At 41.0% G+C, this 11,971-nt stretch overlaps 1 protein-coding gene across 6 annotated transcripts in view; it reads left to right on the top strand.

Moving 5' to 3' along the window:
- Positions 1 to 8,055, top strand: part of LOC105240680 (membrane cofactor protein) — a 39,584-nt gene extending 31,529 nt beyond the window's left edge. For 5 of the 6 annotated variants that reach the window (XM_011233650.3, XM_011233649.3, XM_011233647.3 and 2 more), the window contains one exon: positions 7,288 to 8,055. In XM_011233650.3, the coding sequence (XP_011231952.1) occupies positions 7,288 to 7,360 (73 nt within the window). In that variant the 3' untranslated portion in view covers positions 7,361 to 8,055. Of the gene's footprint in view, positions 1 to 4,948; positions 5,042 to 7,287 lie in introns of all 6 variants that reach the window. The other variant, XM_011233646.3, reaches the window with a different exon arrangement.
- The last annotated feature ends 3,916 nt before the right edge of the window (positions 8,056 to 11,971 follow it).

Below are 11,971 nucleotides of genomic sequence, written 5' to 3'. Positions count from 1 at the left end.
GGCATTGCCAGGAGCTCCAGAAAAGGAGCTCTTGCACCTGTCTGGTGGCCCTCGGGGCTCACGTCTGCAGGTCACACAGGACTGTAACACATGGAGAAACAGTTGTTAACCAGCTGCCCAGTCCAGGACATAGCACAGAGGTGGCTGACTGAAGTCATCCCAGTCTTTGCGACAGGCCTTTTAGCTTATCTGCATAGCTGTGGCCAAGGAACAGGCTTCTAATGAAACACAACGTCAGTGAGCCCAAGACAATCCTCTGCAGAGACTGGGAGACTGAAAGGCACCATCTTCAAACTCTCCTTTTACTCAGCCCCAGGCTGTCCGTGTCTCTAGGAAAGGAGCCTGCGTACATGGCTGATGCCCCAGCTTTTGTGGCTGCTCCCCGCAGAACACATCCCTTGATAAACAGCCCTGGTGGTCAGCGGGACAGTGGCAAATAAACAAACAGTTCTTAACTGGCTGCCACCAGAGGGCTCAGTACGTAGGGAGCACACAGAAACGTCCATTGCCCAGCGTTCGCCGAAAGAGGTATATTTTCCTGCTTTATAAGCTGCCACCCAAGGGCTGGCTTCCAGTCAGCCTAGGTGAAGACTGGGACCTTCCTCTCCGGGACCCTGAGAGGTCTTGGCACATCCTCAGCTCCTGAGAGCCACTGAGAAAAAAGGAGGCAGGTTGGATGATCCCAAAGGTCCGATGGACAGCCAAGAGCTCGGGCGGGGTTGAACGGTAAGTTGTAGCCCCTACACCAGGGTACTGCTTTAGGACGGGGAGAGCTGTTTTATCAAACGCCTAGAAACCAACAAGGTCAAGGAAAATGCAGAAACAAAGGAATCTGTTCCAAATGAAAGAACTAGATAAAGCCTCAGAGAAAGATTATAGTGAAATGGAATTAATGATTTACCTGTTCATCAATAGATGAGTGGATAATGAAACACTGGCAGTATGCAATGGGATATTATTCAGCCTTAAAAAAACGGAGGAAATCTTGCTGTTTGCGACAACGTGGATGGACGTCGAGGGCATTTTGCTAAGTTCAGTAAGACAGAGAACACAAATAGCATATGATCTCACTTATATGTGGTCTCAAAAAAAAAAAAATACAACAACTCCTAGATACAGGGAACAGATTAGAGGTTGCCATGGGCGGGTAGTAGGGGTGGGTGAGAGATGGGTGAAGGAGGTCAAAAAGGTACAAACTTCCAGTTACAAATAAGTCTCAGAATGTAATGCACCGCATGGTAATATGGTTAATAACACTGTATTGCATATTTGAAAGTTGCTAAGAGCTGATCTTAAAAGTTTTAATAACAAGGAAAAAAATTATAACTGTATGGTGTTGGATGTTAACTAGATTTATTCATGGCAATAACTTTGCAAATTTACAAATCTCACGTAGTTATGTTGTACAACTGAAACTAATATGTAAATTATACCTCAATTTTTTAAAAAAAGGGGGCAAACAATATAAATATACATTCTTCCAAAGAAGGCATAGAAATTGCTACAGATGTATGAAAAGATGCTCAACGTCACTAAACATCAGGGAAATGCGAATCAAAACCACCAAGATTTCATCTCACCTGTTAGGCTGGTTATTATCCAAAAGATATGACAGATGTTGGTGAGGATCATGAGAAAAGGGAATCCTTGTGCACTATTGGTGGAAAGGTAAATTAGTGTACCATATGGAAAATAATATGGAGATTCCTGAAAATATTAAAAATAGAGTTAACTTACCCATCAGTTCCATTTATGGGTATTTATCTGAAGGAGAGGATATCACTGTTTCGAAAATATATCTGCACACCAGTGTTCATTGCAACATTATTTACAATAAGACATGAGAACAACCTAAATATCCATCAATGAATAAATGGATAAAGAAAATAGGGTATATATATATATATATACATACACACACACATACACACACACACCACAAAATGAAAATATGGTATGTGTGTATATACTATATATATAATGGAATATTGTACATATAAATATATAGTACAATATTATATATAATTTTATAACCCATTATATAGATTCCATTATCTGATGATATATTATTCAGCCATAAAAAAGGAAATCCTGCCATTTGTGACAATATGGATGACCTTCGAGCATTATGCCAAGTGAAATAAATCAGAGAAAAGACAAATACCTTATGATATCACTTATATGCGGAATCTTAAAAACATGAACTCAGATACAGAGGAAAGTTTGGTGGATGCCAGAGATGGGTCAGAGTGGGGAAAGGATGGGGTAAGGGGTGTCAGTTGAATTGAGTGAAGGTGGTCAAAAGGCACAAACTTCCAGTTTGCAGGATGTACTATGTCGCTGAGGATGTAATGTACAGAATGGTGGCTATAGTTAATAATACTATATGACATATTTGAAAGATGCTAAGGGACTACATCTTAAGAGTGTACACACACAATATATATTTGTAACTATTTGTGGTGATGGATATTAACTAAACTTATTGTGATTGTTTTGTAATATATACGTTTCTCAAATTATGTGTCCATCTAAAGGTAAAACAATGGTATAAATTACCTTTCAATTTTTTTAAAGGCAGTACTTTACCATTTACCATCTACATTTTCTTTGTAAACAGCAAATTGCAAAAATAAAATTTTTAAATATTTTCAGAAAATATATCTTTAACTGGTGCAATGTAATTAATCTGATATATAGTAGCATAATTTGGAAGAAAAAAAGTTTTAAAAATATAGTGCAGGAGGGGAAATTCATAAATGCCTATGAGCTAATTTATGAAGTATGTAGAAATTTTTTAGGATATATGTTGCCCTTTTCATGACAGGAACATACTCAGTTAGAAATTCAGTATTATAGAATGGCTTTATCAATTTTAGATTCTCTAGAGTGTTTCACGTCAAGACATTGAACTATCTCATCTCACTCTTGAGGTTCCGTGTTGTTTCAGCACTGAAGTCTCTCTAATGCAGGTTGGTAGTGTACCTTTCTCCTTTAGAATCTAGAGCAATGCTTCTCTAATGTTCACGTGCACATTAATCACCTGGGGTCTTCTTAAAATGCAGATTCTGAGTCATTAGGTCTGGTGCAGTGCCTGATATTTTCAATTTACCATGAGCGCCCAGCCTCGTTGCTGCTTGCCTGGGCTGCACTCTGAGTAACCAGAGGGGCGACGTTATGGATATGCTCACATTCTTGAAATTGCAAGAAACACCATCAGGCTCGGCAAAATTTTCTCCTGTTTAAGGTAATTGGATTTTTTAAAGATTCCTATGAGTGTGTTGTGAAAAAGAGCGTGAGCTAATATTTACCTTTACCTTGCTGCTGTTTAAAAAAGTACAGATTTCTGTTAGATTCTTTGTAGTGCCTAATGTCCATCACATTCTCCCTGAAACGGAGTGTTGTTGCCTTGGAAGCTTCTACAAGACTAGGAGGAGCGTGCAGTTCCTATTCTGTTTCTAGGGGTAACTCTGGAAGCAGGGCACTAGGCACAGAACGTCCCAAATTGCTGCTAAAACTTGGTACAAATGGATTTGATGGAAACTTGTATTTGTGATGACCTGGGAACACGGTTACCCTTCTGCAGCCTCCATCCCCAAGTACAAACTTCATGGAAGTCGCCAGTTTTCAGGTCATCCAACGTCTCTGAACTAGTTGACGAACGTGGCCCCGCGCTGAAGGGTTCTGCCAGGGTCGTCTGTTCCCTAGTCTCCGCGAGGAAGAGAATGGGATCCCGGGGCGTGTGAAATGGGCCCCACCTACACACCCCTTCCTTTTCCTTCCGGTTTCCTTTCTTCACTCATCTGCCGCCCTACTTTCTCGTCTGGAAACCCACAGCCCCTGCCCGGTGCTTTGCTGCTGCCTGAGTCCTCTGTCTGGCTTGTCGTGACTGTGCGGCTGCAGAAAACACACGCATCTACTTGACATGAATGCGTTCGCATGCGGGTGGTGATTTTGTTTCATAAATGCATGATTTTCTCCACTCTGGTGACATCGTCCCCGGAGAAGCGAGAGTTTGCTCAAGTCCATTAGAATTATTTGCGTACTTTATGTATTTTATTCCCGGTGACGAAACGGTTTTCCCGGTTTTTTCTATTGAGGATATTTATTATTTGGTATAACTTAAACCTATGTTTATAATAGTGACTGAGCCAGTAACTCTGTAATTTTTAAGCCGTCAGGGCTTGAATGAAGCTTGTAAGAGGTTTGGGATTTACTCCATGGAGCGGCCAGATCAGGCGGGGAGTATAGTGACCTGGGGCAAAAGCCGAAGGATCAAATCAACTGGAACGTTCCTCTACTTGAGTCTCAAATTCCTGAGCTTCCAACAAACTCTTCACGATACTTTAAACAACTAATAAATGAGAAAGGATTTTGTAGTTAGCTGAAAGAGCGAGCTTGAGATCCACCCCAGAAAATGGGATGTCAGGTAGTCAGTTTTACAGAGGTCTTCCCTCGGGCGGGGAGCAGATGGGCCTCAGGAAGAAACTGCGCTGGATGCGAGAATCAAGTCGCATCTGAAAATGCCTACAAAAGTGACTTTTCAGACAGCATTGCATGAACTGGACACATGCTCTGCGTATTCCCTCTAAATCTAAGGTGTGAGAGACAAGGACCCTTTGCCCTCACACAGTCTTGCTCTGTGAACGAGAGTTTACGTTATTCTCCTCAGGCGAAATAGTTTCGGGGGTAAACAGATTGCACAGAAATTTAGAATCTGTTCATCGACTGGGTGACCTGTAAGACGTCAATGTGAAAGTGGCTTCTTGCACAAAATTTCTGTTTCACGTTCCTAAATGAGAATCAGAAAAGTTGTCATTTATGAATCTAATTGTCAGCTGTGCTTCCATTTTCCTGTCATCGATCTTATCCCACTTATTATGCTGCGCTGCTGCCTTTTGGTTTGATGTGACTGTTTTATTTAGCCCTTTTCCCTTCCTCTGTTCAGCACATACCAAACTGGTGAGAGCAACAGAGAAGTAAAATTTAATTCTCTCTGAGAAGAAGAGATGAGAGAAAGGTTTGCTTGTATCGTTAAAAGGTATCGGCTTTGTGTGTTTCTTTTCAGAGATGTCCTTTCTGGAACAGAAAATAGTCAATGAATATTTAGTTATCAGTACTCTGAGCTAAGATATGTTGGCTGTAAACATCAAGGTGCACACTTAGATTCCTGTGGCCTTTGCTAAATTATTGATCTTTTTGTACCATTCCTGTTTTAAATAACATGTCCTGGCAGGCATTTACTTTGACATAGGCTCCAGCTGAGTAATGTCCCCATTGTCCTTTTATCAGACTGTCAAGCTTCCTTGGCCTCTTGTAGCTGTGAATCCAAAGGTGCAGGAATTTTTTAGCCCAGTGGGAAATAATCATAGAATCTGTTCATTTAAGTTCAGGGAAGAAAAATACCCTTTTTCAGAAACCAAAATATATTTTACTTAATTTTGTAAAAAAAAAAAAAAAAAAAAAAAAAAATTCAATTTTAGCTTGTAAATATTAACTTTAAAGGCATTTATCTGTTTTCCATGAACAGAGTATCAGTAGTGTATGAAAGAGAAACCAACAAAAAAGTCCTTAGATTTTGAAAAACTATGAGTTGCCTTGCTTTAGACCCTTCGACTCCATCTACCTTGTGCTGTTGAATGAAATAGATTGGAAGTGTTCCTCTCTTTGTGCCAGAATGTGTGTCTACACAGCCGGGAAGAGAGGAGATACGTATCCCACCACTTAGACTGTGAGCTGCCACCCCACATTACACTCAGGAGTTTGGGAGGAGACTCGACAGACGCCAATAGGAAGGGCAACTTCTTGGTGAAAGCAGAGTGGTGTCCTGGGTCACAGGAGCGAAGGGGAAGACAGAACATACCGACCGGAAGTGGCAGTAGGGGCCTCCCCAGTCCATGAATCTTCTTGGTCCCTTAGAATTCCTTTGAGGCTAAAGCCAACCAGGAAGGTAGATGTCAGTGTGTCGTGAGCTTCAAGTTGTCTGTAAACATTTGAAGGTCATATAATGGGTGCCGAAGATCATGTGAAACATCTGTAATTAGTAATCCAGGGTGAGATTTTCACCATCTTTAAATTGCTTCGTGGTTCTATCAAAGACGAGTTTCTTAACATTTAGGTGAATCCTTTTTCTCTTTCTCCTCCCTTGGAGTCTGTTTAAAATTCTATTTGAAGAAAAGGATTCCACCACTACACAAACAAAAGAAGTATTGAGTCCAAAAAGGAGAAAAAGATGGCAGTCTCGGAGAATTCACTGACAGTCCTAACTCCCAGTATAAAACGGCTCACAGTTGTCCTCAGGAAATTGCTCATCCCAAGTGAATTTTTGTGACGGTGGCGGCTCACGTGATGGCCTCCCCCAGAAGGAGAAGTACTAGGGTATCCAGAACTGACATGGTTAGCTGTTAGGCTGGGTAGGCATCCCTGAAGGGTTGGCTGTGGCACGCAGACTGATGAACCCCTGACCCGTTCACGGTTAGCTTTCCTCTGTCCGTTCTAGTCATTGTACTAAGGCAGGGACCTGCCCTGCGTTTTCCAATTCAATAGTCGCTAGTCTCGTGTGGCTACTGAGGACTTCCAAGTGGCTAGTCCTATGTAAGTTGTCCTGTAACATACACACCAGACTCTAAGACTTAGTACAAAAAATGTAAAACAACGTGTATATTGGGTTAAGGAAAATACATTAAAATTAACTTTGCTAGCTTCTTTTACCTTTTTAAAATATGGCTTCTAGAAAATGTAAAATTACCCATGTGACTCATTGTATATTTCTTTGGACAACACAGGGCTAGAATAACAGATTTTAGGAAGATATCATTACCATAAAATTGTGGTGTTACTCTTAGTTACTTAGGAGAATTTCTTAGTGATTTCCTTGACAGCGAGGGCTCAGTGGGGCATTGTTGAACTGGAAGGCTGGTAGAATTGTTACCTTTTCAAAAGTTTCATCTCAGAGCTAGATTTACAATTTCAGTATTAGGAAAATAAGTGTTTCTCTCCAGTCTTTCCCAGTAGCCCTCGTTTTAGCTGAAATGAGAAAATACTAAGTACTCTGTATCATACTGCTGTGTTGTTTTGGAATAAAAAATATAATACAGGGATAGAAGGGTTTCTAGAGTGAAACTAGTTGTACATTTGATATTATTTTTAAAAAATTATTTATTTCCTAGTTCATGCACTCCTACAGTTTTGGGTTTTTTTCAATTGTCAATTTTCTAAATAGACTTTGGACTTGAATATATGTACTTCGTCATGTTTATCTTTGGTACTTTTTACCTCGCCTTATAGGAAAGGAGACATTAGGGCCGAATACAGTGCTTGCCAGGATAAATCAGCTGCCCTGACGGAGCAGACACACTAACTGGTTTCTGCTTACTGGTTATTCCTTTGAGATCTACAGTAAATTCACAGAGCTTCTATGGAAAACAGTATAAATGGTCCTCAAAAAATTAAGAACAGAGACACCACCAGATGATCCAGCAAGTCCACTCATGGGTATGTACCCAGAGGAAACAAAACCCCTGCATAGCACTCTGTTCACTGCAGCATTACGTACAAGCGCCAAGACACAGAAACAACCGACGTGTCCACAGAAGGCTGAATTCTGAAAGAAAACATGGGCTACAGATACGGCGGCATACTATTCAGCCATGAAAAAAGAAGGCCATCTTGCCGTTGAGGACAAAATATATGGACCCTCCGGGCATTTTGCTAAATGAAGTGAAAGTCCAACAGAGAGACAAATATTGTAGGATCTTTCTTATTTGTAGAAGCTAAACAACAACAACGACTGACTCCTGGAAACAGAAACCAGACTGCTGGTTCTTGGAGTGGGTGCGAATTGGGTGAAGCGGGTTCAAGGGGACAGACTTCCAGTTTTAAGATTCGCAGATACTGGGACAGAATCCACGTGCGGCTCGGTGCCTGTCAGTAATGCTGCTGTGTTGTGTATTGGCAAGTGGGCAAGAGTAAATCCTAAAAGTCCTGATCAGGAAGACAAAAATGTTTGTAACCGAGGTGCTAGCAATTAAATGCACTGTGCTGATCCTTCTGCAATATCTGTGTGATCGATTCCTGCTGTACACCTTAAATATATACAATGTTATATGTCAGTTACATCAGTAAAACTAGAAGGGGTAAAAAGGATCTATAAATAATACCCTGTATGTCTTTCTCACTCTCATGAACTTAACTGTTAAGCATAGTGCTAGCATTTTAATGTGGTTTTGAATGTACTCACCATCCTTTGATGCTGCTTTGAACAATGTATGAATTTGGGCATGAACCTCTGGCCTGTTTTCCAGTAAATAACACTTGCATTTATAGGACAACTCAACACAGTATCCTGGTAGTATTTAGGTGGGAAGATAATTTTTTTTAATGAAATACCCAAATTTAGAGACCTGTTGTGCAAGATAAATTACATTTCATTTATAAAGAGATTTTGAGATCCTATTTGTTCAAAGATTGAGAAGTCTTCAATCATTTGTTCAACAACTTTAAAATGTGTTTTATATATTGTTTCATGTAAACAGCCTTGCACATACGTGTATGCTGCTTCTTCCCTTCACATTATACTGAAAATTGGGATTTAGAACAACTTTGACTTCCTTAACTAAGAATATTATTGGTAAATACTCGAAATGGGGTAAAATTCTGTATTTTTTTAAAACTATTTGTAATTTCCTCATGATTTAAGGAAGCTATAAAGTGTGTGCTATTTCTGCTTCACATTTTAAAACATCAGTGAGCTGTCTGAGACATGCACGAAGGACTGAGAATCAGTTGCAAACTTCTGTACATCAGGGAGCCATCGCTCTCGAAGCAAGAATGCCGGCCGGTGCTGCAGTGAACATTGTGGCCTTGCAGTTTTCTCTAAGAAGATTCTGCTCTTTAGGAAAATTAGAGTCCACTCTAAATTCTGGCAATGGGTCCTCCCCTCCCGGTACCTGAATAAAGAGAGGTCTTCCTTTAGACAACGTCCTGTGAAAGGGGTGAGGTTTGCAGGAACGTATCCATCACATAACCTCAGCTTGGATCAGAATCTGAGCGTGTAGGGACAGCTCACCTTACGTGCTAAAAGGAGAGTAAAAATTAAGCCACATGTTTCAGAGAAGGAAACTGTGCCTGTCGTTGGTCGTGCAAAGGGACAGAAAAAGGCAACAGCTGGGGTAGCCCCGATGTGCAGGTGGGACAGACTATGGCCTGTGGCCTCAGCCCAGGCAGGGTCTCTTCCAGGGAAGCACAGGGGGCAGAGGAGGGATAGCCACTCAAACACACGTGACACTTGTACAAGTTTCGTTGTGCACTTTCACATTTAGTGGCGCAAGTTAGGCCAAATTAACGTTGCCTGGAGAAGGATGTGGTTGGGAATCCAGCATGGGCCAGAGTAAGTATTGTTTGACAGATAAATGCACGTTTGTGATGCACTGTACGTGTTCCTTCCCTCTGGGATCCGGGAGGAACTTTGGAAAGATCAGCTTGAGCAGAAAGAAACAGGAATCCGGGATGAAGTACAGATGGGAAGCTGAACCATCCCCGTTGTCACACACTTTTTAGGGACATCGCACTTGCTTCGAAGGGGTACTGTTGATTTGTAACAAGCCGAATGGAGACTTTTCAACCAAAGATTGTAATGCTTTTGAAAATAGATGGACTTGTATCATAGTTTCTGCTTCAAATTTAGTTTTTTCATTTTACTAGATTTATATGGGAAATCGACATAGATGCGTGAATATAAATTATGCTCTTTGTCAAACAACTTGTCAATTTCCTAACTTAAGGGGAAAACAGTTTTCCCTAGGAAAGTTTCTGTAATGACATAAAAAAGCATATGTAAATTTAAAAGATTTTGTGTCATGGTCTTTATTGTTCATTTTTTGAAAACTGGATCTTCAAATGTAAAAAATAAAATGTAGATTGGAGAATTTTCACTTGGCATGATGCATTCTTTCCAGCGTGCTTTATCTCAGAGGACATTTGCTTGTCCCTGGGGCCCAGCTTCTCTAAGCATTCCACTCCTGCCCCTCGCAGCCCAGAGCGCTCCATGTGTCAGGACTCCTTTCCCAGCCCAGCCCCTGCCTGTCCTGCCCAGAGGCATTGGGTCACAGCGCATGACCTGCAGCATTATGTCCAAGTTGCTTAGCATGCTCCTTGAAGGAGCAAATAGGGTTTGCTTTTGTTTATGCAAAAAAATTTCTTGATCGTTTTGCAGATTTGAATTAAATCAGTTAAGTGTCTGAGATCAGGCCTCAGTGTTCTGAACCATGTTCCACATGGAATCACTTGGGGAGCTTTACTGATGCCTCTGGGTTTTCTTATGTAATTGAGCTGGCCTATGGCCTGGGAGTGGGGATTTTTTTTAAGACTCCGCCGTGATTCTAATGTGTAGTTAAGGTTTAGAACCTCTGCCTTAGCAATTCTCAAGCTCCACAGGCCATTTCCACATATAAACTCATAAAGACAGAGGTAAAGGCTTCTATTTAAAAAATGCTGTTTTTTATTTTTTAAAAGATTTATTTTATCCCATGACCCTGAGATCATGACCTGAGCTGAAATCAAGAGTCAGACGCCTGACTGAGCCACCCAGGTACCCCCAAGATGCTGTTCTTCAAATTGAGACTATTACATCAGAATGCAGTCTTGCATGGTGCACTGGGTGTTATATGCAAGTAATGAATCATGGAACGTTACATCAAAAACTAGGGATGTACTGTATGGTGACTAACATAATATAATAAAAAAAAAAAGAAAAAAAATACAGTCTGAGACATAAGATATTGTGGCCTAACGAAACAAGGCTATTTGTGGTTTGAAAAAACGGCAATATTTCTGATAACACTGGATGAAAATTAGGTTGTCCATAAATAAAACAATTTATGAAATTGTATTTGGCTTTTGCTTGAGATTATAGAATATTTTTTAAATTGGCATAAAATGTACAGGGGAGCTTTTAAGGTAGCTACCAAAAAGTCTCTGTACGAAAGATGAAGAGAGAGAGAGACATACGATGCGCAGGAATCTGAATTTCCATTGTTTCCGAATATTTTAGCTTTAAAGAAAATAGGCAGCTTTGATATTTGAAAACAGTAATGCCTGACCGCTAACATTTTCACCAAGAATGAACTTTCTTATGTATTTTAATCATTTGCACATTTCTACTCAAGAGCAGGATTTAACATTCGTCTACTGACTCCCAGAAACAAAGTCGATAACCTGTGCAGGTCATTTTTCTTCTGCTTAATTTTGCTTTCATCATTTCCAGACTCATCCAGAAAAGCATGCACTAAACTGGTCAGTCTTTCTACGGTGTAGCACTGCTGCCCTCCTGTGGACTCTCCAGGCATAGGCCATTCCCGAAGTCCTTCCCACTGGGTCATTATGATTCAGAGGTTCCCATCATTGCTATGATTCCCAGAAGACATTTTTAATTTCATTTTGGTCTAGTGTTAACTAGGTCTTTTCTGCTTGCCTTCTGTGAAATTAACATCTTAAAGGGCTGACCTCTGTCCCTTATTGCTTAAATGTGGGGGAAGCAGAATACTGGGGGCTGTGGTCAGTACACTTTTTCCTTCCCTCTCACTTATGTACATGAAGATAAATGACTCGCCACAATGAGAAAGTTACCCTCCCGATTGCTGACTCGCTACCACAAGAAAACATGTATGGGGGAGTAGCAGGAGAAACTGCTTATGTTTACATCATAAACATCTATCTCCCTTACACAGCCTTTAAAAAGTGGCAGTGGCAAGCCTTGTGCCTAGCTCCGGAAACCAAGCAAGCGCTCAGGCATCCTGGTGCTTAGGGCTGGGGGCTTCAGGGAGAAGCTGGAGACCACTACCGTNAGCTCAGGCATCCTGGTGCTTAGGGCTGGGGGCTTCAGGGAGAAGCTGGAGACCACCACCGTCGTTTAGATGAGCACTTAGTTATATGGTGTTTGGGAAAATGCCGGCCATGGGATCGCCCAGCACCA

The sequence above is a fragment of the Ailuropoda melanoleuca genome, chromosome 8, assembly GCF_002007445.2.
Source record: "Ailuropoda melanoleuca isolate Jingjing chromosome 8, ASM200744v2, whole genome shotgun sequence".
Taxonomy (NCBI): domain Eukaryota; kingdom Metazoa; phylum Chordata; class Mammalia; order Carnivora; family Ursidae; genus Ailuropoda; species Ailuropoda melanoleuca.
Note: the sequence above shows the minus strand (reverse complement) of the source record. Positions and strands in the feature narration are given on the sequence as shown.